Raw genomic sequence first — 24,272 nt, forward strand, 5'->3', positions numbered from 1 at the left:
ACACACACACACACATGCCTACAAGCAATTCTAATCACACTAAGTGGGTCACATGCAAAAAGAAGATATGAAAGCAGGACTTGCTGAGAAGAGGAGTTTCAATGTGAGGAGAGAATGACACAGATCCCTGGGGCGTGACATGACTGAAACTCATTCTATGCGGGTATAAAACTGACCAAGATGAAAAAATAAATACACACACATCAAAAAACAAAGAAAAACACCTACATTTAGACACGTCTTACTTGGTGATTGTATGTCCACCAGTCTAGATTCATACAGGGGGGTCATAAACATAAGAAGAGAAAGAGGTAAATTCCATTGTAATCTCCACCCCAGCACAGAGAAACAGGTTGGCATAAATAAAATCTAGACAGTCTCATCAAATTGGCAGGTACAAGACAATTCCCCTGACTTGATTTAACCTCTTTATCTATGACCCTGGTTCGCCAACTAAGACTGCCAAAGAGACTGAAACACATCTTGACCTATAAGGGTCTTCTCTCTTGGGAAGTTGGTTCAGAATTATACTCTGGCAGAACCATCCAGTTGTGTGTGCTTGTGTTACATCCAACAATCCTAAATAAACCGAACCAACCTGAATTTGTGTGTGTGTGAATGTGCACATGTGTGTGAAGGCCAGAGGATAACTGTGGGTGTCATCTCAGGTGCCATGCACATTTTTTTTTGAGCCAAGGCTTCTCATTGACCTAGAACTTATTAAGTGTACTAAGTGAGCTCGCTGATTACTTAGTGAACTCAGATCTAGCTGTGTCTTTATACGCAACACTGGGGTTCCAAGCATACCCTTCAAGCTTAGCTCCTTTTATGCAGATTCTAGGGATTTAACTCAATTCCTCATGCTGGCTACATAAACACTTTACTAACTGGCCTACCTCCTTAGCCCCAGGCCAGGATTATTTTTTAAATCTTATTTTAATGCCTCTGGGATCTAAGTGTAATTGTGGGATTTCATGGAGTCAACAGCCTTGGAGACATGTTTCTATGACACGTGTGTGTGTGTGTGTGTGTGTGTGTGTGTGTGTAATAACACATTGGCACTTAGTGCTCCAGCTCATCATGCTGAAAGATGTCAGCTCGTCCTACATAACCAGGCACACCAGGATTACTGCATGAAGTAAGGAGGCTCTGAGGACCCTTAAACGGAAATGTCAAGTATCTATTAAGGCACAGATCAGCGCCGTGACTTAAGCGGTCTTGCATGAGGATTGGCTGAGGATGCGTTTAAACATTCAAAAAAAAAAAAAAAGTGTGGCCAAGAGAGAAATTAACAGGGAAGAAAATTTACAAAACCCCTCTCCCCCACCCCCACATGCATCTTCTAATATAGAGGCAAAGTACAAATAAGTCACTTTCAAGGAACTCTCGCTATGGAGTATCTTTCAGAAGAGACCAAAATAATTTCCTGCTGTCTCAAAGGATAGAAAAGCACAGTTCTTGCAGAAACACACACCCTTTCTTCTTAAGCCCCCTCCATCTCAGGCTTTCATCTTCCTGTGATTTCCTTCCTTGTGCTTCAGGCTAACATGCTTGGTGCATCATTTCCTTTGCTGATGGAGAAGAAAAGAGCCTCATTCAAAACATCAAGCAGCTTTAAAAATAAAACAACTTTTTAAAGTGTCTCCATCCATGAAAAAGAACAATAAAAATGCATTTTCCAGGTCTCCCGAAAGTGCTGAACCCTGTGTCCATCACATAGAAGGAAAAAAAAAAAAAAAAAACAATTCTCCACGGGCTGACAATACCAGCCATCAGCGTGGAAAGATGCCCAGTGCCTCTCAGATTAATTTAGTCACTGGCTGAGAAAGACTCTCCCTTCTTGTTACAGGTTAGGCTGTGATCTTACAATTTCATTGTAGGATTATCTCACATCACAAACCAGAAAGAAATGGTAAGAAATGCTTACACCTTAATATATATAAACACAAATGTTAGTGTCCGTGTGAGAACATCTTGATGACTATATCCACAGTGCAGGAAAATCTCAAGGATATAAAGGGGGGTATGATGTAAAGATTACAGGGGATTACAAGTGTTCCTGATATCAAGAGAATAATAACCAGGGGAGCTTTTACATAGAAACTTGCACTATAAAGTCATGCCATGTGTATATATAAGTGTTTTTGCTTTTATTAAGCGGTTGTTAGACATCTTCTGTAGCTACCAAGTTCTTGTTATTGAGCCCATACCACTTACTCCTGACTAAGACAAAAGCCTATGGTTAAAATTTGTTATATATTAGAAGAGGCAAGACCACAATGAGATTTATCACATAAGAATATGCATACTTGGTAATAAAGAGCACAGGATTCTGAAGAGGAGGCCTGCTTCCATCCACACTTTTGTTCATGGAATCCTTGATCAAAGGAGAAAGGAAGGGGAGAGAGGGCTACACCGAGGAGATGGATCTTAAGATGAGATTGAAGGATTACATATGCAAGTCCCCCATTTTGCAGAGACCATCTTATTTTGGATATGAGGCTAAGCATCAGTAAGGGCCTTAAATGATCTGTCTGGAACCCTACAGTAAGAAAACTAGGCCTAGACTATCCATACTGACTGAAAGACTTGAAAGTTTTAATAATGTTTCCTCAAGAAAACCAGGTTTCTGACGACTAGAGAAAGTGTTAGTACACTGAAATATAACTTTTTTTGATGTTGCCTTCATTAGTTTGGTGCATCAGTAATGAATGGTGAAACTGTCCAGTTTTTACAAGACACTAAGCTAAAACTATCTGCTCCGCAGCCAAGAACTATGTTCCTATAATATCTATTATATAATCCACTGGACTAGTCTCTGTAAGTGAGATAAATGTTCTTATTTTGTTATTTCCTACCTTCATTAGTTTTATATATCTCATGTTCCTAATTTGTTCTAGGCAGAGTCACAAATGTTCCAGTTTTCTACAAATTAAAGGTGTTTTTCTATCAGAAAAAGTTAAAAAAAAAAGTGACTTTTTAGAGTTTGCTTTCAGGCATTTTCTGAGTATTTAAACAAGAATTATTTGACACGGTCACCAACAAGATACTGGTTTTAGCCAGGAAACCCACTGTGTTGTAAAATAATCAAGAACACATTATTTCAGGCAACTTATGATATATGTGTGAATTCACATGGATCAACCTGTATCAGCAGTGGCCTAGACCGTAGCAGACGGCAACCAGAGAAGCCGCAGGACCATCCCGGCATCCATCATCACTTCTCCCAGAGCAGAGCAGGCAGCTAACACATTACTGCAGTAGGGAAATGCTTCTTATAGGTTTAAACGGAGGAAATTACAAAGATCTGTGATAAACCAATACTTTGGCTCCCTATCTGAATATGTTTTTAAAATGGACTAAGCTATTCCTTGCTATTTATTTGATAAGAGGAGAGTCTAAAAAGGTTAATGAAATTCTATTCACTGCTGTGTGCTTTAGAATAATTTATAGTCTGAATGTCTTTGCCTCATTTCTTGCTGTTTATACTCCAATTGGATACAGATTAACAGTTAAATTCTATCACCTTATAGAATCTTTCCCATGAGGAAGAAATGGCAAAAAAAAAAAAAAAACTGAGGAGGAAGTAGATTAGTAGACATTCTCCATTCACATAAAGCCTGTCTTAGCCAATTTTCTTGGTCCTAGACCCACTATTCAGAAGTCACATCCCCACATCAGGAATCAGGTGCAATCATCTCTCTCTGGAGAAGGAAACGCTCCCATACATCTGGTATACCTCATCCGACTCCTACAGTTTTAGTATTTTAGCTATCGGTATACAGGAGGAATCCCCTGCTGTCTCTGGGGATCATAGTCTACACTACACACGACCAACAGTGAATCCCAAAGCCACAAGAGTCTGCACCCCCTAAGGCAGCAGAATGAATGGCTCCAGGTCATGCCCTATCTTTGGCAGACCTTTGGCCACTTCTTTCTTGATTTCTAAAGATGCCTCGTCTGTTCATTCCTGAAGATGGCCTTCAGTTCTTTCACTAAGTAGAAAGCGTCTTGAAAGACACAGAATGCCATCTCCAACAACCAGGTTTATCCATTCTTGCTTCTGGCACATTTATGCCTTTATTCCCTCCATCTACAAATATTTACTAAATATTACAGTATGCCCAGAATGAAGCTAGATAACAGTGAGTTAAACAGACCAAAACCTGTACTTTAGTTTTTTTTCTAAACCTGTATTTTTTTATGGGGCTTACATCCTAGAGGGAAAGATGGACCAGACAACAACCAACAAGTAAACAAGGCAGACATTCTCGGGGGGGACCATTTTTGTTAAAAGTCGAAAAGGAAATGTGATAGCAATAATAGATGCCCTCTGAGTATGCAAACAGAAAATGCAAAAGCAGAGAGGAAACCAGTATGTGCCAGAACTGGAAGGCAAGTGCTGAGCAGTATGAGACCTTAGATGACATTAATGGATGAAAAGTTGGGGGATGGGGCAGATCATGTACGACTTAGTGGATCATGGAGTTTATTTGGATTACACTGAGAAGCACAGAGCTTGGGGATGGTAGCAACCTGGTCTGAAGCGTGTTTTCACAAGGTCACTGTGACCTCAAGACAGAAAATTGATTCTTGATAGGCCTGAGGGAGAAGTGGGGAAGTCAGCAAGGACACTACCGCCATCACCCATGAAGAGGGGATGATGCCTTGGAAAGGGATGGCAGCAGTGGAAACAAAGAACAAATGTTGGATTTTGTAGCTAAGTCAACAAGATTTGCTGGTAAATGGATATTGGATAAAGTGGGTTTTTTTTTTTTGATTAATAAACCATGTGGTCCTGAGTTAAACAGCATGACAGCCCAGTCTTTTCTTGCAGCCATTGCATCTGAGCATAGCTAGCACAAGCAATATGAGCATCTGTAATAGTCATGTGTCCCACATAGGACAAACCAGATGTGCATGTATCTTGTACAGATGACCTTTATCAGAGGTTGGAAATAATGTAAAACAAAGCAATAAATTAAAAAACAAAACCAAAACAAAACCACTTCTCTAAGACTTCTGTATCAGGAATGTCCTGGCAAGCCATGTTGACAGGAGAGTCCTGTTAAAGAGAGGCATGGCCTACCGAGCAAGACAAGCCATCAGAAGGGGCTGCTCCATCTGTTGATGGTCCTAAGACCAAGTGAGTATGAAAGTGATGACTGTCGCGAAAGCATCACATGCATCCTTGACTTGCCCTTGTGATGATGCTAGGCACAGTACTGAAGGCTGGGCATGTCTTCATTGTTTAATCCTCATGTGACTATGGAGTAGATAACCTTATTCTTAGTTTAAGCATTAAGGAAGCGACAGCCAGAAACACAAGGAAAGGATAAGACCTAGGGTCGGGTCGGACTGGGAGAGTGGTGGTGGGTGGCAGTCTCAGTTCAGGCTCCTTTAGAAAAACAAAATTAGCAGTTTCTGTGTGTGCTCACCACAAATAATGGTCATCAGTGAGTCGCCTTCGGTTGGTTCTGATGGACCATTCTTCTCTTCCCCCCTCTCAACAGTACCTGCCCCCCTCACTCCAGTGAACCCAATGATCTCACGCTCTGGCCGCTCCATCAAACTAATTGCTAAAGTGATTCTGACAGGTCTAAAAGGCATCTTAACTACTGGCCATGGGGCCTGGGCTCCCAGGGCCTCCTCTCCTCAGACAACATCGATCCCACCATTGTGTCTGGGTAATAGATCTATACCACAGACTTTGCTAGGGAACATGTCAGCTTTGTGGACCTTACAAACTGTGCCTTGTAATCTCTTTCAGACAGTTTCCTCTGTTCGAACACCCTGCAGGCAGCGTCTTACTGCTCCCTGCTGCACAGCACGCCCCCCTTAATTCACAAGGTCCCTCGTGTTCCTCGCACCGCACCTGGAAATGCTGATGCCAGCCTTGCCTCCAAGGCACGTTTTTACTGTCTGCGCATATCAGGAATGCCATTAGTGACCAAACAAAACCCCTTCATGGGTTTTCGGGACCAAAATTAATTTCCAGTTCTGCCTCTGTTCGGTTTTAATCTTGAAATTAAGGAGCTTGAGGGACAAGCTTTTGTTTCTATTTATTGGTTGCTGGCTCATCTGGGACTTCCACTTGTACCTTGTGGCCAAAGGAGAAATAAATGTCTCAACAGTTGTTTAAAAATTATAAAGAAAATCCTATAGGTTCAGAAAATAAAAGCGTGGTTACTCCTCATAGTGAAGGTAGGGGGTTTACAGCGCAAAGAAAGAAAGACTCAGGGAAGTGCGTAAGTATGCTACTGAGGGCTTGGAGAGAGCTGGGCAATGAAGGGCAGGATCCTTGCCAAGGTCCTGGGTTCAGTTCTCAGCACCCATGACAGGTGGCTCACAGCTACCTGTAACTCCGGCCACCAGGGAGCCAGTGCCCTCTATAGTCACAGGTGCACACTTACACACACACACACATACACACATACACACACACACACACACACACACACACACACCAGAGCTGGGGTCCCGTACCAGTCCTAGCTGCCATCTGGAGTCATCATTTCCCCAACTACTTGATTTCCTTTCTCACCTGAGTCCACAGCCTCAGAGCCCCTGAGAAAGTCAACAAAGCCTTTTCTTGAATGTACAGTTACTTCTTCATTTCTCTGCTCCTTCTCTATGGCTTCTCAGAGAAGTTTCTAGAAGTAGTAGTTTCTAGTAGCCTGTGTTCGATCAGCCTTTCATGTCTGCTCTCTGTTCCTGGCACAACTTTTAGCCCTGGCTGCCCTTGTCCTTTCAGAACCCTGTCGACCTTACCCAGCCCCAGTATCTTTCCTTGGTCTATTATTTCACCTTTCTCCCCTATGACGTCTGTGAGATCAGTAAACCACTCATCATCATTTCCCATTATCCCCAGCGTCCAATACGATGCTCTGCACACTGCAATCATTCAAATAAGTCCTCAAAGTGAACACAGGAATGACCTTCTCAGACTCACACAATTCATTCAGTCTCATAATCTGAGCCACTTGCCAGGTATGGTGGAGACGAACATATTAATAACACCTGAATCCCCCGCCCCGCCTCCAGCAGCTATCACCCAGTGGGAGGGGTGGAGGAAGAGAGGACCGATCTTAGACAGATAGATTGATGAGGGGAGGAAAGAGGAGAAGGAAGGTGGAGGAAGGTAAATGAATTAGCGTCACTCAGTCATACAGGCAGGGGTACACATTTGGATGCCAGTGAAAGAGAAATATGCGTGGGCTTTTTCCAAAACCCACTTTAATCAAGTTTCTAGTCAAATACATCAGGATTGCCTTCTGAGGAAACCGACTTTGAACAATCCTTTGACTTGCCTCACTGGGAGCCGGACACACACTGGCTGCCTCTCGGAAGAGAAGCCCACTTTTCACTGACATGGTAACCAGTCCTATCAGATCTCACGCAAAGATCTGAAAACCTCGCACTTGAAAATGTCCATCTCTCTTGGCTTCCCACGTCTTCTGAGAAGAAAGAAAATGAGAGCTGTGTGTGTGATCGTTATTAATGTGTTGTCGTCACCTGACCCTGATTATCAAAGGGGAAACTGGATTGCTGCTAGACAGAGAGCCTGGAGGACATTTTCCCTGGGTGGAACACGGGGAATGGGAAGAACCTATCTCGTGTACCCATGCCTGTGGTGAGGGAAATAGAAAATGGCAGCACGCAAACAGGGAGTGGGGGACAAAAGGGAGCACCACCCTTTCAGCAATGGAGACTTGAGCCATTCCTGCGGCTAACAAACCTCAAGCAGCTGAGGTTCTGGGTGAGAGAGATGGAAACCAAGAACGGGAGAAAGGAACACCACGGCTGGGGCTATGCGGCCAATCGCTGAGGAAGGAGAGGAGCAGCTCTCGGTAATTTTCTGTTTGCCATGTCCCTGTCCGCATGTTTATCTTCACGCTATCCAATTATTATTTTATTTTAGGTATAAAGTGCTTCAAGTGACCTGTAGCATTCAGGGGACACGGCAGAGCCGTGACTAACTTTGGAAAGGTATAGAGTAAGCAGTGATGGATACAACACTCTCCTTATTTGGAGAAGGTGGTGAAAACATTCTCGTTTGTGAAATGGGGGCTCTGTCAAATTAGGAGGGGAGACAGAAACATTGGCTTGTTATAGAGGAATTCGAGTGTGCAGAAGCATGACTACAGTAACTGAGCCAACCCAGTAGTTACCAGTGCTTCGCCTCCCCGTTCAAAACGCAGCCCTCTCTTCCTATCCCACAAAAGCAGGTGTGTCTTTTTGCTCTCTGGTTGAAGACTAAGCATTTTCAGTAGAGGGGACTGGAAAGACACCGAAGAAGGTTAGGAGGTTTGGGCTCTTGGCCCCAGAGTGTTAGCTCAGCAGACCCTGCTCAGTGACTTCTCTAGCACCTGTGCCTCCTTCGGAGTCCTGAGGGCAGCAAGATGCTCCTGTTGCGTGAGCAGCTTCCCTGACATCGAGAGCCCGCAAGCCACTGATAACAGCCAGCAGCCGACAACTTCTTCCTTTTTGTGAATAGAGGTAAGACTCTGCTCAGTGCACAGGTGTGAGTGGACTATAGACTGTGTGACAAACACCAGGGACATAGATGCGGACTGGATGTCCTACGACATTCTCACCAGCCTCCTCCACCCAAACAAGGACAGAACAAGAAATCCACACAGAAAGAAGAGAGCAGGGAACTGGGACAACCAAGTACAGTGTGGCACCAAGAGGGCCTATAGCTGAAAGAAAACAAAAATCCATCACTACCACACGCCACTATCTTATTTCATTTTTGTCTAAGAGACGAGGAGACTAACACAGAGCATCTGGGATTTGCTTGACACCGATGTGCTAATGCCAGTTTCTCAGTCCTGCCAAACTCACCAGTTATTTAAGGACTTAAGGATAGAGGATTCGGAGGACATTCAGTGCCCAGTCTATGTCCTGGTGTTTCCTCACACATAGACTTCAGAGTCAGCATGCTCCTCTCACATCAACACGATGTGTGAGAGAAAGCACGCGTGTGTATGTGTGCGTGCATGTGTGTGTGTGTGCGTGCGTGTGTGTGTGTGTGTGTGTAGTGCACGGGATGGGGTTTCTGCATTTGAGTGCAGGTGTCCATAGAAGCCACAAGAGAGCATCAGAGCCCCTGGAGCTGTAGTTACAGGTAGTTGTAAGATGGGTTCTGAGAACCAAGCTCCTGCCTTCTGGCAAAGCAGAATGTGCTCTTAGCCTCTGTGCTGTGGGTTTAAAAAAGTGTCAGGAATGTTATTCCTGGAGCATCTTTAAAGGCTTCAGAAATCTGTTCACGTTTATTTATAATTTTGTTTGTTACAAAGCCCGAACATGAATTGTAGAAAATAAACTAAAAGTTGCTTAATTATCATGCTTTATCGTTAGATCGTATGATCTCAGAATATCGGAGTCTTCCTTGGAATCAGAAAACTCTAAGACAGAGAGCAACCTTTTACTTTCTCAAAGGCCAGAGTCAGCTTTAAAGAGTCTAGAGTTCTTGTAGGCTTGTGTTTTGTGCACAAATGCCCTCTAGTCTGAGCCCTTAACTTGAGGAAGTCTCCACGTTTTAGGAGCCAAAGCATGGACACAGCAGAAATCGTTCCACAGCCTCTTCCCCTGAGGTGAGTAAGAAACCCATTTCAAATAAAGAATCCAGCCATTTCCCCCTTTTCCACTTTACAATAATATTTTTCTTCAAAATGTCTAGGTACAACTGGGTTTAAAGTTAGAAAAGTTAATGAAAGTGGTCTCATATTTGCGGTCAGTCAGCCAGGAAAATGGACACAAGCCAAATCCCACATCCCAAACATTCTGCCTCGATTGCATGTGGACAGAGTGCCCACCCTGCCTCCCTGCTCTCCATGAAAAGTGGAACAAAGCTCTGAAAGACGGTTACCCACTGGAACAGACTCCCACATTGACACATGCCATCACACCCCCACACACTCTCTCTCTCTCTCACACACTCACACATTCACACATGCCCTCACACCCTCACACACAGTTACATTTGCCCTCACACCCTCACACACACACACACACACACTCACACAGTCACAATGCCCTCACACCCTCACACACACACACACTCGCACACTCACACAGTCACATTTGCCCTCACACCCTCACACACACACACATACACACACTCACACAGTCACACATGCCCTCACACCCTCACACACACACACAAGCACACTCAAACATTCACATATACCCTCACACCCTCATACGCACACATACACAATTATACACATTCATTATATGCTCTTATTCTCTTTCTCTCTCTCTCCCTCTCTCTCACACACACATACACACACACATACACACTCACAGTCCCTATCAAAGTTATAATAATCAGGCTCTTGACACTGAATGTTTTGTGCACAAAGGGGGCAGCCAAGAAATCCTAAGTCTAAAGGTGTTCTTAGCAAAATAAGAAAGAATCTTCCCAATTCCAAAGAAAGCAAGTAAAAGTTACTAGTTTATCTGGGCAACTCAAAATTCTTCCAGACTAGTCTTTAAAAAACGCAGTGGTAGCAATGGAGACACTGGGCTGTTAGAAGAACTGACTCAATTTTGGAAAACAATTATTTCTCTTGGATGAGTTTAATGATTTATTTATTTATTTATTGCAATATACTATTGTATTTCCATTTCCTCTTATATTTTTAGGTTGTGAAGAAAAAGGCACAATTTTGCATGCAGCAACAAGTTGCCAGGACACTGCAATTTTAGCTGCAAAATGTATGACAGTAACTGTATTCTGTCACGTTCCATCATTCCAATGTCGTGATCCTGAAAATGGGGGCCTTGAGTGCAGCCTTCTTAGAACCTAGAAAACATCATTTTAGGCTCGTAACTCTCTCATAATGAAGAAGCCACAATGTATGCTGGAGTTTTGTTAAGCAAGCATCAACATGCTCACAGATTTTTTTTTTTTTGCAGATTCATCTCCCTAAAGTTATCTGAGCAAATGAGTAGTCATCATTTTCATCTCAGAGTTTAGAGGCAAACAGACATGTTAACACCACACCTTTCTATTTCTGAATCAAACTCAACATGTGACATCACCAAGAAAGTAGCTTACTTAAATCAAGTCAAGAACAGTAGACCACCATAGCTACATTCCCACAATGACCTCCTTTTGCTGAGGTAACTAAGCTCAGCTCCCACTCCGATCTTGACAGAGGTGTGGGTCACAGACTACCTAACTCTCCTTTCTGAGAACCTTCCTTTCTACTCAACAGCAGTGCTCTCTGTGCTACATGCATGGAGCTAGGAGGAACAGCATGGATGAGGTAGATTTGCAATCCACAAGGCCCTCTGCCTGGGATGGAGACAGGAACTTTGGCTTAGAGTAACCCGCAGACAAGGGGCCCACACAACAACCCCCGGAGACAGACAATGGCAGATGGGCACTCACCACTGGAGCAGTTGGTCCCGCCCCAGCCGGGCTCACACTGACAGGTGTTTGGAGCGATGCAGCGGCCGTGGACACATTTATCAGCACAGTGAGCTGTCAGAGAGGAAAAAAATATCAATCAAACCAAGAAAGTTGGCACAAGAAAAAAACCAACAACAACACAGCTGTTGCGCTCCCTAGGCTCACATATCACTAAAAACAACATGCGTGCTTCATAGCTGCCTTCAATCCTCTCCTCGGCCCGTTCAGAGTCTACTGTATAACCAAACAATTCCCCTCTTATTTTGCTATTTCCAAGGAAATTCCTCCATTTCTACTGTTTAATTCTGCTTCACACTAAATTAGGGCAGCAGGGTCAAGGAGAATTGTCTAATCCACACTTTAGAAGCTGTTTCAGTGGTTCCCAAATGCATCCTCTTTGTGCTGGGAAGAATGGACATGGAGAAATAAACCACAAAGCAAGATATGAGGACTCCACAGTGACAGCACAGTCAAGAGGTCATTTCCTGTCTAAGATATAGTCGCCAGAAACAATGGCCTCCTTTCTCTGCGAAGGCATCCACACTATGACACAGCAGAGTCGAAAATGCATCGTGCTGGACCTTAGTGCCTCACACACACATTCATGTTCTCTAAATACCTAGATATAGAAGTTATCGTGAGAGTTAATTGAAAACACTTGGAGTTACAACATTTCTATTAAGGATGGGGTAAAGTACCCTGACTTAGATGCGTTGTATTAATCTGTGCTTATTATTAAAGTGAAACACGTTAACTGCCCAACCTCCTAATATATCAGTACATAAGTAAGCCTCGAGTCCAGCTGCACACACTAGTAGCATTTAATGTGGTTGTTTTCAGTATTTTTTATTTTTTGTACTATACATTGTTTCCTCATAAAAAATAGAACCATAGTAATTTTTAAATTGTTTTTCTACCCAACACAATGAGAAGCATGTCATTAAATATTTTATGTATTTTATTCACCATTGTTGTTATAATGCATGCCAATAATGTATATGTATATATATATATGAATAATTATGAATCTGTAATAGATGACTATTATGAATATATGATTCACAATCATGGTCACTCAGAAAGTCTTGACCTTAGACATGAAGAGAGATGCAGGGAAAGTTATCTGGGATACAGAGAAATTGAACACCAGAAATCAAATCAAAAACCAATGGGAATGAGTTTTGCTTGTTGCAGGATCGGGGACAACAGGACAGACGAGAACCAGGCTGATGTCAGCACTGCACTCTGAGAATTAGCAAGGAAAAGTCCAAGGAAGTTGAGACCTGTAGACAGAGGACCACGGAAGGACTTCCTACCACCAGAGTAAGCTATGAGTCACATGGTAGTGGCCCAGTGACTGGTATGCCAGGCCTGTTGAGCTCGAGATTCTGACCTACAATAGAGTTTCCTGACATCAGAACTTCAAGGAAGCACTTGGTGATCTTGTAATAGTCAATTCAGAATATTATACCGTTAATAGCCAGTAAGAGCAGAAACCACGCATAGCTTATGAATAGACCAGCCTCACAATATGTCATTTATATTGTCGTGTGAAGTCAACATGTGCTGACCTCAGGATTCCCTTCCTTCTGTCTCTGTGCACGTGTTTGACCTCACAGGTGGTGTTTGTTTGTAAGGCCACATAGCTCTCTCCTGTGATCTGGTTAAATTTAGGTATAGATGGTACTGGAAGCCATCAGCTTGTCGTACTCAAACACACAAGATCCAGTTAAATGCAACAGGAGACGGGATGACCATGCAGAGCAAGCTCTCTACTGCACACACGGTGTCACAGGGTAGCATGTCCAGAGGACTCCCGCTTTCTAAGAGTGCTGCCCACCATTAGCAAGTCACCATGACAAGGCTTTGCCTTACCTGCCTCATGGACTGATGGCATTTAGGGTCGAAGTATATGGTTGCTTAGCAATTTTTTTTCTCCTTCAGGGTACAGAAGCTATTTAAAATCATGTTTCCATATCTTGAGACATTTTAGAAATTAGATGCTATTTACCTTTAAGGTGAAACAGGGTTTCTTTGCTACAAATAAATTTTTTGAAAAAAGGAACCTGTGGTGACAATTTAAAATCTGGATTATTTTAAGAAATTTTTTGAGCTAACATTACACCAATGTCTGAAACAAAATATGGATAGGTTATTGACATAGGAACAAATTCATCCAAAAGCTAACTAGGGGTGGGGGTTGAGGGTCTTAATTGAAACTCAACAGTATGGAATGACCTTTGTGTGTTGCCTCCCGAAATAATGGCCCAAGTAATGAAAACAATGGTCTAGAGTCCACAAAGAACATAAGACCCTATTCCACATATAGAAGGCTAACACAGCCTTCGACTCTCGCCATCCAAATTCCATCTCTTCTCTGTGTTCTTCCCTACCATCTCTGGCTCCCCAAATCTAGCAATAGCCCTGCACGCATGCCCACAGATGGTCAGGGGCAAAGAGAAGCAGTGGGGCTGCTACAAAATGTTCTGTGTCCTAGGATGCCACAGCTACAGAGATGCTAAGTAGTACAGCCTGGGATGCAGGGACAGCAACCGACTCTGGGTGATCAACTGCATTAGCACCTAACCTGTCCTCGGCTTCCCCAGACAGCTTTAGATGTCAACCGCTCTAGGTGCTGAGTGTACGGGACTCATCCCACATGGGAAATGAAGCAGGTTAAAGATGTGAACTAGCCATGTACATCCTGCTAAACTGAACTAGCCGAGAAGAGTGTTCAGCTTAGCAGTGCTCAGGGACTTGTGTCCCAAGCATAGACAGAAAATAATCATTCTAAGATCTCACCTACAGGAACAGGAAGATTTTTTTTATTATTTATCCATGTCCTTTCTTTTTATTTTTAAAGGGGCAGTTAAAACTAAGGTAACATGGAGCTGGTGGGATAGCTCAGTCAGTAAAGTGTTTGCAAGCATGAGGGCCCGAGTTCAACCTACAGAATCCAAGTTCGAAGATGAAGAGGATGACTAGGCCATGAGGATGACAGGCGGCCAGTGATGAAGCCAATGATGGAGCTATGAGGAGGAAGGAGGAGGAAGGGAAGGGGGATGAGAACAGGAAGGGGTCGGGGAAGGAAGAGAAGAAGCAGATGTGGTGGCATTCACTTGTAATCCTGGCAATGGGGAAACAGGAAAAGGCAGATCCTTGGGGCTTGCTGGGCATCCAGTCTAGCTGAATCAGTAGGCTTCAGGCCAATAAAGATACTGCTCAAAAACACTCGATGGCACCCAAAGAATGACACTCAAGGCTGTCCTGTGGCCTCCACACTTATGTGTACACACACGCACAGAGAGAGAGAGAGAGAGAAAGAGAGAACTCTAGCACAAACTTTCTATCCAACATGATTTTTTAAAAATATTTTTCCCTTTAAAAGGACATAATTAATCTCATGCTCTATGTTTTTAGTAGCTTTTCTCTGAGGCCAGATACGAGCTGAACCTTCGCCCACAATCTGTACCCAGCTGGAGGTATGTTAACCTACGAGGCACAGCCAACTTTTCCCTCAAGAGTGGAGGGGCAAGAAATACGAATGAGACCAACAGGCGGAGACTTTGAAGTGAGAGCTGTGGCCAGGCTGTCTGTTGGTGGACAGGTGAGGACTGACATGGTGACCCTGGAATCTTCTCATTAGGCTCCTGTTTCAGCCTCAGTTCCTAAATCCATTTAAATCCCACTACTAATGCCAGGGCCCTCATCCCTTTCACTTGTGAATGCTGAGGGACATTAGCCGTAATCAAGTGTTTTCTCTTCGGACCGACTCTTCGGGGTGGAGAAGAGCTGAAAGGAAGAGGGGGCAGACTGGAGACGCCTACATGCCCCAAATATGCCTGGTTAGGCAATGCATCCATTGTTCTACAGGCAATGATGCAATCAACTGATGTAAATTAAGAAAATGTATCTCAAAATTAGCTGCCTAATAGCTTAGCATCTTCATGTCTCTTTCCTTTCTATCAACAAACACAGAAGAGCAGGGTACCATGTAATGTTTGGAATCAGGAAAACAGAATGGATCTGGCTAAGTAGGAACACAGTCTGGAGATGAAGGAGCAACAAAGGTATGGGAGAGAGACTGGGAGGGGACATAGGATCATTCATCCATCTGACATGTGCAGACAGGACACTCCATACAAAACATACATTAGTAGTTGATGAACATGTGGGACTAGGCAGATTTAATATTTAAAATTTGTGATTTTGCACAACTCTGAATATTCTGAAACTAGACTGAATATCATAATTTAACTATAACTTATATAGTATGTGAATATATCTCCAAAAGTTATCATAAAATCTTATGGAAATTGAGGGAAGTTATTAATTCCAACTGGGTTGATATCAAGGAAGATCTCCTGACAAGGAAGACATCTGAGCTAACGAAGTGGGCACTTTTAGAACAGTTACATGCAGAAGTGACCTGAATAGCTGCCTCACACTCTCTCTTCCTAGTACCCTATCCCACTGACACACAATTTGTTTCTAGGATTCAGGAACACTTACTCCATAATCACCAAAAACTTCTCTGCATAGTGGCCCTACATGGGTAACCATCATGGAGAGAGCAAGAGTATGCTAGGCAACTAGAACTCTGGACGCAGTAAATAAAATAGGGAAACAGTCATATGCAAAATTCCTTTCTGTCCGCTCTGATAGGTTCTTTGTGTCTCTTAAGGGCAGATACAGAGTTACTGCTAGCAGTGTGTCTGGCAGACATTGATAATTACCCCTCTCTCCTGTTGTATCAGCAGAGTTCCTGTCATGCCAGAGAGACTAGAGTGACCAGCAACCAACTACATTTCCTGGCTTTCTTTCTAGAATGATGCGTCCATGTGGACAGCAAGACAAACAGACTCAGTGGTCAGTCCAGCTTCCCTCCTCCCTGATACCCTGAGTGACGCAGACAGGTGACAACCCTGGGAAAAGAAGCAAGTGGGCCACGGTGCTCTCTACTCTGAATCCTTCCCGTAGATGAATGAATGCCGTCAGCCACCCGCAAGACGCTTACAAACCCTAGTCGCTTGGGTTTCTGTTCTGGATCTGTTTTCTTCTCAATGTGATTCCAAACTAGCGCACCGGCTTGTTGAGAGCTCTGCCAGGTGAGGGCTATAGAGCATCTGTGTTAGAATGATTTGAAAACTCATTTCTGTTAGAAAGATACGCAAGAGCTCAGAGCTTCTACTAGACTTGGAAGCAAATGGACCACACCAGCCTATGCAGGATGATCAAATGGTGGGAGGAAAAGTAAGATCACTGCCACAAGGTGTGTGCACGGCCTCTCTGTGAAGGATAACTTTAACTTAGAGTGTGAGAAGAGTTAATTAATTTGGATGTTGTCAGCCTTAAGACAAAAACAGAAAACAGCAAAGCTGCTGTAGTTAATTAACCAAAAAAGGCAGAAAGAATAGAATAGTGGAATGTAGCCAACAGAAAAGAAGCAGCTGAGAACTGAGGAAGGGTGGAATACAGAAAGCCAACCTAATAGCATCGGTAATGACATTAAGTGGAATGGCCTAAACCTCTCTCTTAACAGGCTGAAGTCTTTAAAACAGCAAGAAAATACTATGTTTATACAAATAACATGCGAAATATAATTACAAAGCACATTAAACACAAAATGGTTTTAAAAGACACACTAAGTCTCTTAGTTATGTTTATACTGCTGTGATAAACACCATAACAAAAAGCAACTTAAGGAGAAAAGGGGGTATTTCAGCTTAGGACTCTCAGGCCACACTCCATCACTGAGCGAAGTCAAAGCAGGAACCTAGAAGCAGGAATCAAGGCAGAAGACATGAAAAGTGCTGCTTATTGGTTTGCCCTCCATGGCTTGTTCAGTCTACTTGCACAACCCAGGACCAACCACATGCCCACTGGTGGCACCATTCATCGTGGGCTTGGCTTTGCCACATCTGTCATTAATCAAGAAAATGTCCTACAGATTTGCCTATAAGCAATCTAATGAAGACATCTTCTTGATTTAGATTTCTCGTTCCAGATAACTCGAGCTTGTGTGAAGTTGACCATAAACCAATCAAGATAACAGTGATTAAAAAAAAAAAACTTGCAGTAATTATAACATGATGATAACTTTAGATGAAAGATTATCTTCAGAGATAATGAAGGTCATATAAAAATGATAATGGGTGCATCAAAGTAGGCTAGAACTGTCTCAAAATGCTTACGGACATGTGGGATGTTTCCAGTTTTGAGCTAACACAAACAAAGCAGATTTGAACACCTGTGCCCATATGTCAACCAACTCTTCCATTGTATTCCAGATACAACCAAAAGAAATGTAAGCCATACAAACACTTGTCCCTCAGTTTTCCAGGCAGTCTTTTTCAAAATAGTAAGATGGACCATAACTAACTAGTCATAAATATATGCAAGTGTAGATTAATTGTGGACTATACATACAAAACTATCACTCAGAAATGAATAGAAATACACAACAATGTGAGTGGATCTCAAATTCATTATGCTTCATGAAGGAAATGGTTCATCAGAGGGAACACAGTACTCTAGAAAAGGTACCCTGAGCTAGAGCCACAGAATCAGGGTGATGCTTGCCTGAGGAAGAGTGGAAAGGGAGGAATGGATGGATGAAGTTACAAGTAAGATCATGGAAAAGAAAAGCATGAATGGAGGAAGTTATGAGTAAGATCACTGAAAAGGAAAGCATGAATGGAGGAAGTTATGAGCAGGTTCATTATCACAAATGGGGTGAGGATTTCATGGTTTTACACACATGCCAATTCTTACCAATTTATATACTTAAATATGTGCAGTTCATTTCATAAACTGTTTGAAAAATACAATATGAACAGAACCTTCTGAAGGGATCAAATAACTTTATATACCATGGGGATGAATAGGAATGAAATATCTGAACTGTCACTAAAATACTGTACATACTTTATGAGATTCCTTTTAACTTTTTATTTTCTGTGATGCCAAGACTTGAAACTCAGGACTTTACACATGCTAGGCGAGCACTCTGACACTGAGCTACCTTCCCAGGCCTCCAATTTCTGTAGGAGTCAATGGGCTCTGCAAATTGACTTTGACCTCTCTCGAGAAATGTATTTGCAGACAATGTGATGTGCTCCTGAGCTTCTCCTCAGTGAAGCAAATAACTTAAGTTGGAAAAACAAAACCAAAAATTTGTGCGGAAATAAGACAGTTGCATGGAGCCCATATATGGAATAGAAATGCCATCTGGGGGAGCACATAATCCTATTCATTGCTTGGAAGTGGAGTTTTCATTGGATTCTGAACTTACACAGGCATTATGGATTTTGGCTACAACTCTCACACTGGTCTCTTTAGGGTAAATCAGACTTTAAAAACGCCAGTAATATGATCCTAATGAGCCACCGTTTCAGAATGGTAAAGATGCCAGAATAAACCCTAGTTTCCTTCATGGAAATGCCTAACAACTCAGCCTCCAGCATGTCTGATGACTCACTCTGAACAGGATTGAAAATTTCTTTACTGACAACTGAGAGAAGGGACCAGAAGGAAGCTGCGTCCCCTCAAGATGGATTAGTCCCTGCTGACCCCGTCTCATCTATGTCTGTAAGAAAAGTGTGACGGTGCCACAGGAAGGGCCTGACCCCTTCCTATGGGGCCATGGGGTCATTTCAGAACATTTTCCACCACATGGCTTGTACCCTAGTTTACCTGACTGAGACGCGCTTCAGGCCTCCGCATCGGAATCACATGCTCATAATTAAAACCAGTCCTGAGGAAAGCTAAGAGGGCAGTGAGGCCATGGTTAAGCTTCCACTTCTTCCAGTCTGTGCCCTCACCCTCTTTCCCCTCAGCGGTGATCTGTGGACACTTGGCTTTGGACTCTGAGACTCACGCACTCTTTCTACTCTCCTCTGACATCTACCCACCTGGGAGCAAATCAGTTCCTTATTGCCCAGGAATCAAGGACTAATAGTTGCTTTCCTTGTCTGGACCCTTTGCTTCACAGTATAGACACCTTAAGGAAAATGTATAGATTAAGCAACTTAATTGATTCAGAAAAGAGAAAGCAAGCAAGCTAACCATGGCTACTAGAAAGTTCAGAAAAAAAGAAAAAGAAAAGAAAAAGAAAGGAAAGAAGAAGGAAAAAAGTTGGGAGGGAGGGAGGGAGGGAGGAAGGGAGGGAAGAAGGGAGGTTTATAGCACACCAACTAAAATGCCTTTGGGAACCGATAGCTAGGGACCAGATATATCAGAGGAATACTACAAGTCAGTAGTAGTCAGAGAACTTGGGAGCTGCATAGTCTTCAGTATCCTTTGTCACTTAGGAACATCAAACCCATGTTTCTAATTCCCTGGCTTTCCCAAGCTTCTACTAAAACATGTTAGAATCAAAGACAGAGCATGGACCTAACCAGACTCGACTGTATATCACAAGCTAAGTACAGTAGTATATCCTTGCAGTCCCAGCAACCCAAGAGACTGAGGCAGGAGATTCACTGAGAATGTCAGTTCAAGGCCAGACTAGGAAATACATCAAAAGTCTATATTAAAAAAAATAAAACAGGGCCATCCAGATGACCCAGTGGGTAAATAAAGTTGCTTACTATACAAGCCTGGGGACCTACACTTGATCCCTAAACCCATATGGGAGAAAAGAACTAATTCCCAAAAGTTGTCCTCTGAGCCTCACATAGGAGTCATGGCACATGTACATTGTAGCAACCCCTACACACACGTGCATGCACATACACACACCAAATACAAAAATATATTTTAAAAAGTCTAAAATGAATATATGTCAGACCATCTGGACTTGTTACTCAGACAACTTTAGAGAACATCAGGAAAGGCCCAAAAGGAACAAATAAATGGGACTTTATGTTCTTTGAAGGTCACATTTTAAACTTAATTGCTATTTTCCCCTTGACTTTAAATTTAACCCTGACAGATCTGTCACTTATATGGCTATTCAAATTTTGACATTTTATATGCATATGTGTTGACATCTTCTAGGTAAATAATAGTTGGCGATGACATACTTTCAGTGATAATGATTAAAGATTTAGAAGAAAGACCCAGACAACCTCCTACCAGTGAAGTCAGTATAATATAATAGACATCTCTTCCACACTGGAGGACAAATATGTCTGCTACACCTGTGGATTCAGCTAAAATCTTTCCTGTCTTGGGTTGTTTGATGGGGGAGGGAGGTCCATGGCAAATAAGTTTGAGACACGTCTTTTACTCCAAGCATTCCCAAGGCCATTTCCCAAAATCCCTCATAATGTAGCAACAACTCTACAGGATATGCAGTCCACCGTTCACATGAGGAGCATGGGACTACAGATGGTACCCAAGACCCACTTTCGGGAAGCCAGTCTTCTCCTAGGACAATTCCATCTCTGGTGCCTTCCCTCATTTTACACCCACAAGTCCACACAAGTATACCAGACGAACTCAGCTACTGTTTTGAAGGATAAGCAGCCACTGGGCCTCTGTCCTCATTCAACTATCCTGTGGCCCAGCTGGCTCGGGAGATCCATCTCAGGGTAAGGGGTCCTCCTCGGGGACCTGGTAGAGAAGCTTCTTTTACTGAGTAAAAAATTCTCCGGGTGCTCTAAGTTCTTTCAAACCTTTCGTAGACTCATTTATCTGGAAAACAGATGAAGTCTAGAACTTGGGAGATTATTAATGCTACAGCTGAAGAAAACAAAAACTATCTGTGCAGTGTGTGGCTCAGACGGAGGCCTTAGGTTTACCACTGGATTATCTGGGGAAAAAACAACAACTCTGGCCTCTGGCAGTCACTGTGCCAGACTGGAAAGGGAGGAGGGAATGCAGGCCTGTCACCTGGTCATGTCAATGTTGTTCACTTCACTCAAAATGTGGGGGTTTTTTTCTATTATTTTAAATTACTTTGTCCTAAAAAGATTTGAATAGCAATCCAGTTAAAATTGCTTCTCAGTTCCAGGCTTTTACATTAGCGAGTCTCTGTCCCTGCAAGCACGCTGCATAAATTATTAGGCCTGTGAACATTCTAACTACCCCGAAAAGATTTCAATTTCAGAAACTCGCTTCCTGGAGGTGAGGCAAGCTTCCATTGTTTCTGTTAGCCTAGTTCCCCGGGATTCTAAAGTCAGGCCTGCTTTGGCAGAAAGAGCAGCAGGCAAGATTTCCATCAGAATTGTACTGTGTCTATCTTAAATTCATGGTGGAATTCTTTAAGATTAAATTCATAGTTTCTATTTATAACAGTCTAAGTAACTAGGAAATACCAACGACCAGGAGGACAACAAAGGCCCCTTGCATCATTTATTAGATCTTCACTCCTAGCAGAGCCCAACGTCCCCAACCGGAAAATCCAAGAGTAGGTTCCAGAGGGCGTGTGGGAAAATTGGAATTCCTGCTGGTGCAGTGTATGGACAAAAGGCTTCTCCCTGCATTTTCTGGTAGGTGCCTCTGAAACAAGTAGGGCTCCATAGCAACAGAGAACGGGATCCCTATGGAAACATGAAAAAATCCAGTGCCTGTGCGGGAGGGGCACGACTGGGTGGTTACACTGAGGGACATACCATCTCATTCTTGGCTCTGGCCATCCTAACGGGATTGTCTTTTATCTCTACTCAAAAGGCTGTGCTCAAGAGTCTAAAAGACAACAGATTTTTTGGAATTGCTTGACAAGATCGTTACTGCAAATTAAACAAGCCTGTGGGACTCGGACAAACTCAGAGTAGGAAGCTCTGGCTGCCTTGGACTTCAAAGAGAGGCCTTCCGCTCTGGCTCGGTTCTTGCCTACCAACCACAGAAGCGCTTCTCCCCCTTAAACAAGTACTCTGCCAAACTCTGAGTCTATACAGCCCTCCACGAGAGGTCACGCCTGCAACTCACAGTCTAAAAAAAATATGGGTTCAAAACGCCTCAGAAAAACAAACAAACAAAACAAAACAAAACTCAAGTCACACAAAACCTGGATAAAAGGTGATACGTGTCATTCACTGTCACCAAGGGATGAGAGGTGAGAGGGCATCTCAGCCAGCTCTTTCCCCAAGCCTTACCCAGTTGGTCCACATACTCTCGCTTGCTGTCTCTCTCCTAGTGCAATCCTCCTTAGGCTCACACTGAGACAGAATGCGGATGTCTTCATCCGCTTGAGAAAATTGTAGACAGTGTTTTCCTGAGTTAGTGTGGCAAATACTCTGGCTTTCCCGGAAACAGCCAGTCTGTCCTGGATAGCGGATGACATGACCGTCAGTGAAGAGGCAGAGATGGGACTAACGGGGGCTTATAACAGGTGATTTAGAGACCATGATGATTAACTGGGACAACTGATATCTCCATGACATCTCTCCAAGAGATCAAAAATCCCTTAGGATGCTGGATAATTGCAGGGACAGAAAATAGGGTGCACACAGGCCACCCACTGCAATCCTGGGTCACCCATTGACTACCCAGGCTTTCTCTCATCCCAGACTTAGCCTGAGACTCTTTATAAACACCACGTTCCAGACAGCTGTTTCCAAAAGAAGCACCTATTCTCCTGAAAAGGAGCATTTTTGTTAATTCCAGTCTAATATAACTTAATATCCAAAAACAAAGGAAGAGGCTGGGGGCGTGGGAGAGAGAATTATGTGTCACATGACAAAAGGCCTCATGTGGCTCTCCAAAGTACAATACATATATCTTTCGGAAGGAAATGAATCCTGACTAAGTAAGCTGCAGATGCTCGCAGCCCTTGCTGCAGTATTTCAAAGTCTAGTGCCGATTTTATTTTGCTTCACAAAAAATATGGTTTTATTTTTCCACTCAAAGTAAGAACTATTTTTTTTATCTTAGCAGTTCCTAAACACAAAAATTTCTATTTAGGGTCTGTAAAAAAAAGAAAACTGAGTCATCATAAAAACATACATGTAGAAAGTACTAAACAATTTAAAATATATATATTCTGATTTTTTTGTTTTCTTTTTCTTTTTAAAAATGACATTTAAACTAGAGCTGAGGTCTTGCCTTCAGAGTTATTTTCTCATACAAACGCCAGCAACAGTTCTAGCTGCCCGTTGGCCAGTTCAGTTGTACATCGAGTTGGCCAAGTTAAAATCAGCTGTGAATATTTTTTCACCACTCTGGTAATCAATTGTCACACTGCTCTCTGCTGAGAACAGGAAATCATATAGAGAGCCGTGTGTGGGAGCTGGGGCTTTTTATTTACGGTTCCCAGGTTCTCTTAACAAGTGCCAAAGACAAGAGGGCACATCCATGGGAACTGATCCTCCCAAGCTGGCCTGCAAGCTAAAGGGGGGGAGGAGGAGCCAGAGCTCAGGCCTTTCCCTTCTGCAATCCCCGCAAGCCTAAGAGTCCCCCGTTAGAGTTTTAACTCAAGTTAACCTTAGAATTCCATCTAATGAGAATAGGCTAGCTGCTTTTAAGTTTCCCTCAGAGGAAAGCATTCTTAGAAGTGCCCCTTCTTTTGTAGCAGCACCCAGCAGGGAAAAGCAGGGCATCTGGGGCAGAGAGAGTTGGAATTGAACTGGGAAGGGAGTCCTGTCCTGGACATTCCTCGGTGAGTCTGCAGCAGGATGCCAGGCTTACCACTGTCTGCGCTCTGTCATCAGCCAAAAGGAAGCCAAAGACAACATCTGAATGATGTGTGTCTGAATTTATCAGCTCCCTCCCACCAAGGGGGAGCTGCTAGCACCCCACTCGTGATCTTGTCCAAGTCCTGTGTAACCAAATCCGTAAGCCATCTCCAGCTTTCTAAAGGCCAGATCCCAAAGAAGCGTTTGGAGATCATTTGTGTGTAGCAACAAGCATATCTTCATAGAATTATAATGTAGACGATGGTAAGGCCTTTAGTATAGTTTCA

The 24,272-nt window shown here is 43.1% G+C and overlaps 1 protein-coding gene across 2 annotated transcripts in view; it reads right to left on the bottom strand.

Moving 5' to 3' along the window:
* The window catches only part of Megf10 (multiple EGF like domains 10), a 154,120-nt gene that overhangs the window by 62,614 nt on the left and 67,234 nt on the right, over positions 1 to 24,272 (bottom strand). For both annotated transcript variants that reach the window (XM_057788613.1, XM_057788614.1), the window contains exon 5: positions 11,405 to 11,497. In XM_057788613.1, the coding sequence (XP_057644596.1) occupies positions 11,405 to 11,497 (93 nt within the window). The remainder of the gene's footprint in view (positions 1 to 11,404; positions 11,498 to 24,272) is intronic.

This window comes from Chionomys nivalis, chromosome 14 (assembly GCF_950005125.1).
Source record: "Chionomys nivalis chromosome 14, mChiNiv1.1, whole genome shotgun sequence".
Taxonomy (NCBI): Eukaryota; Metazoa; Chordata; class Mammalia; order Rodentia; family Cricetidae; genus Chionomys; species Chionomys nivalis.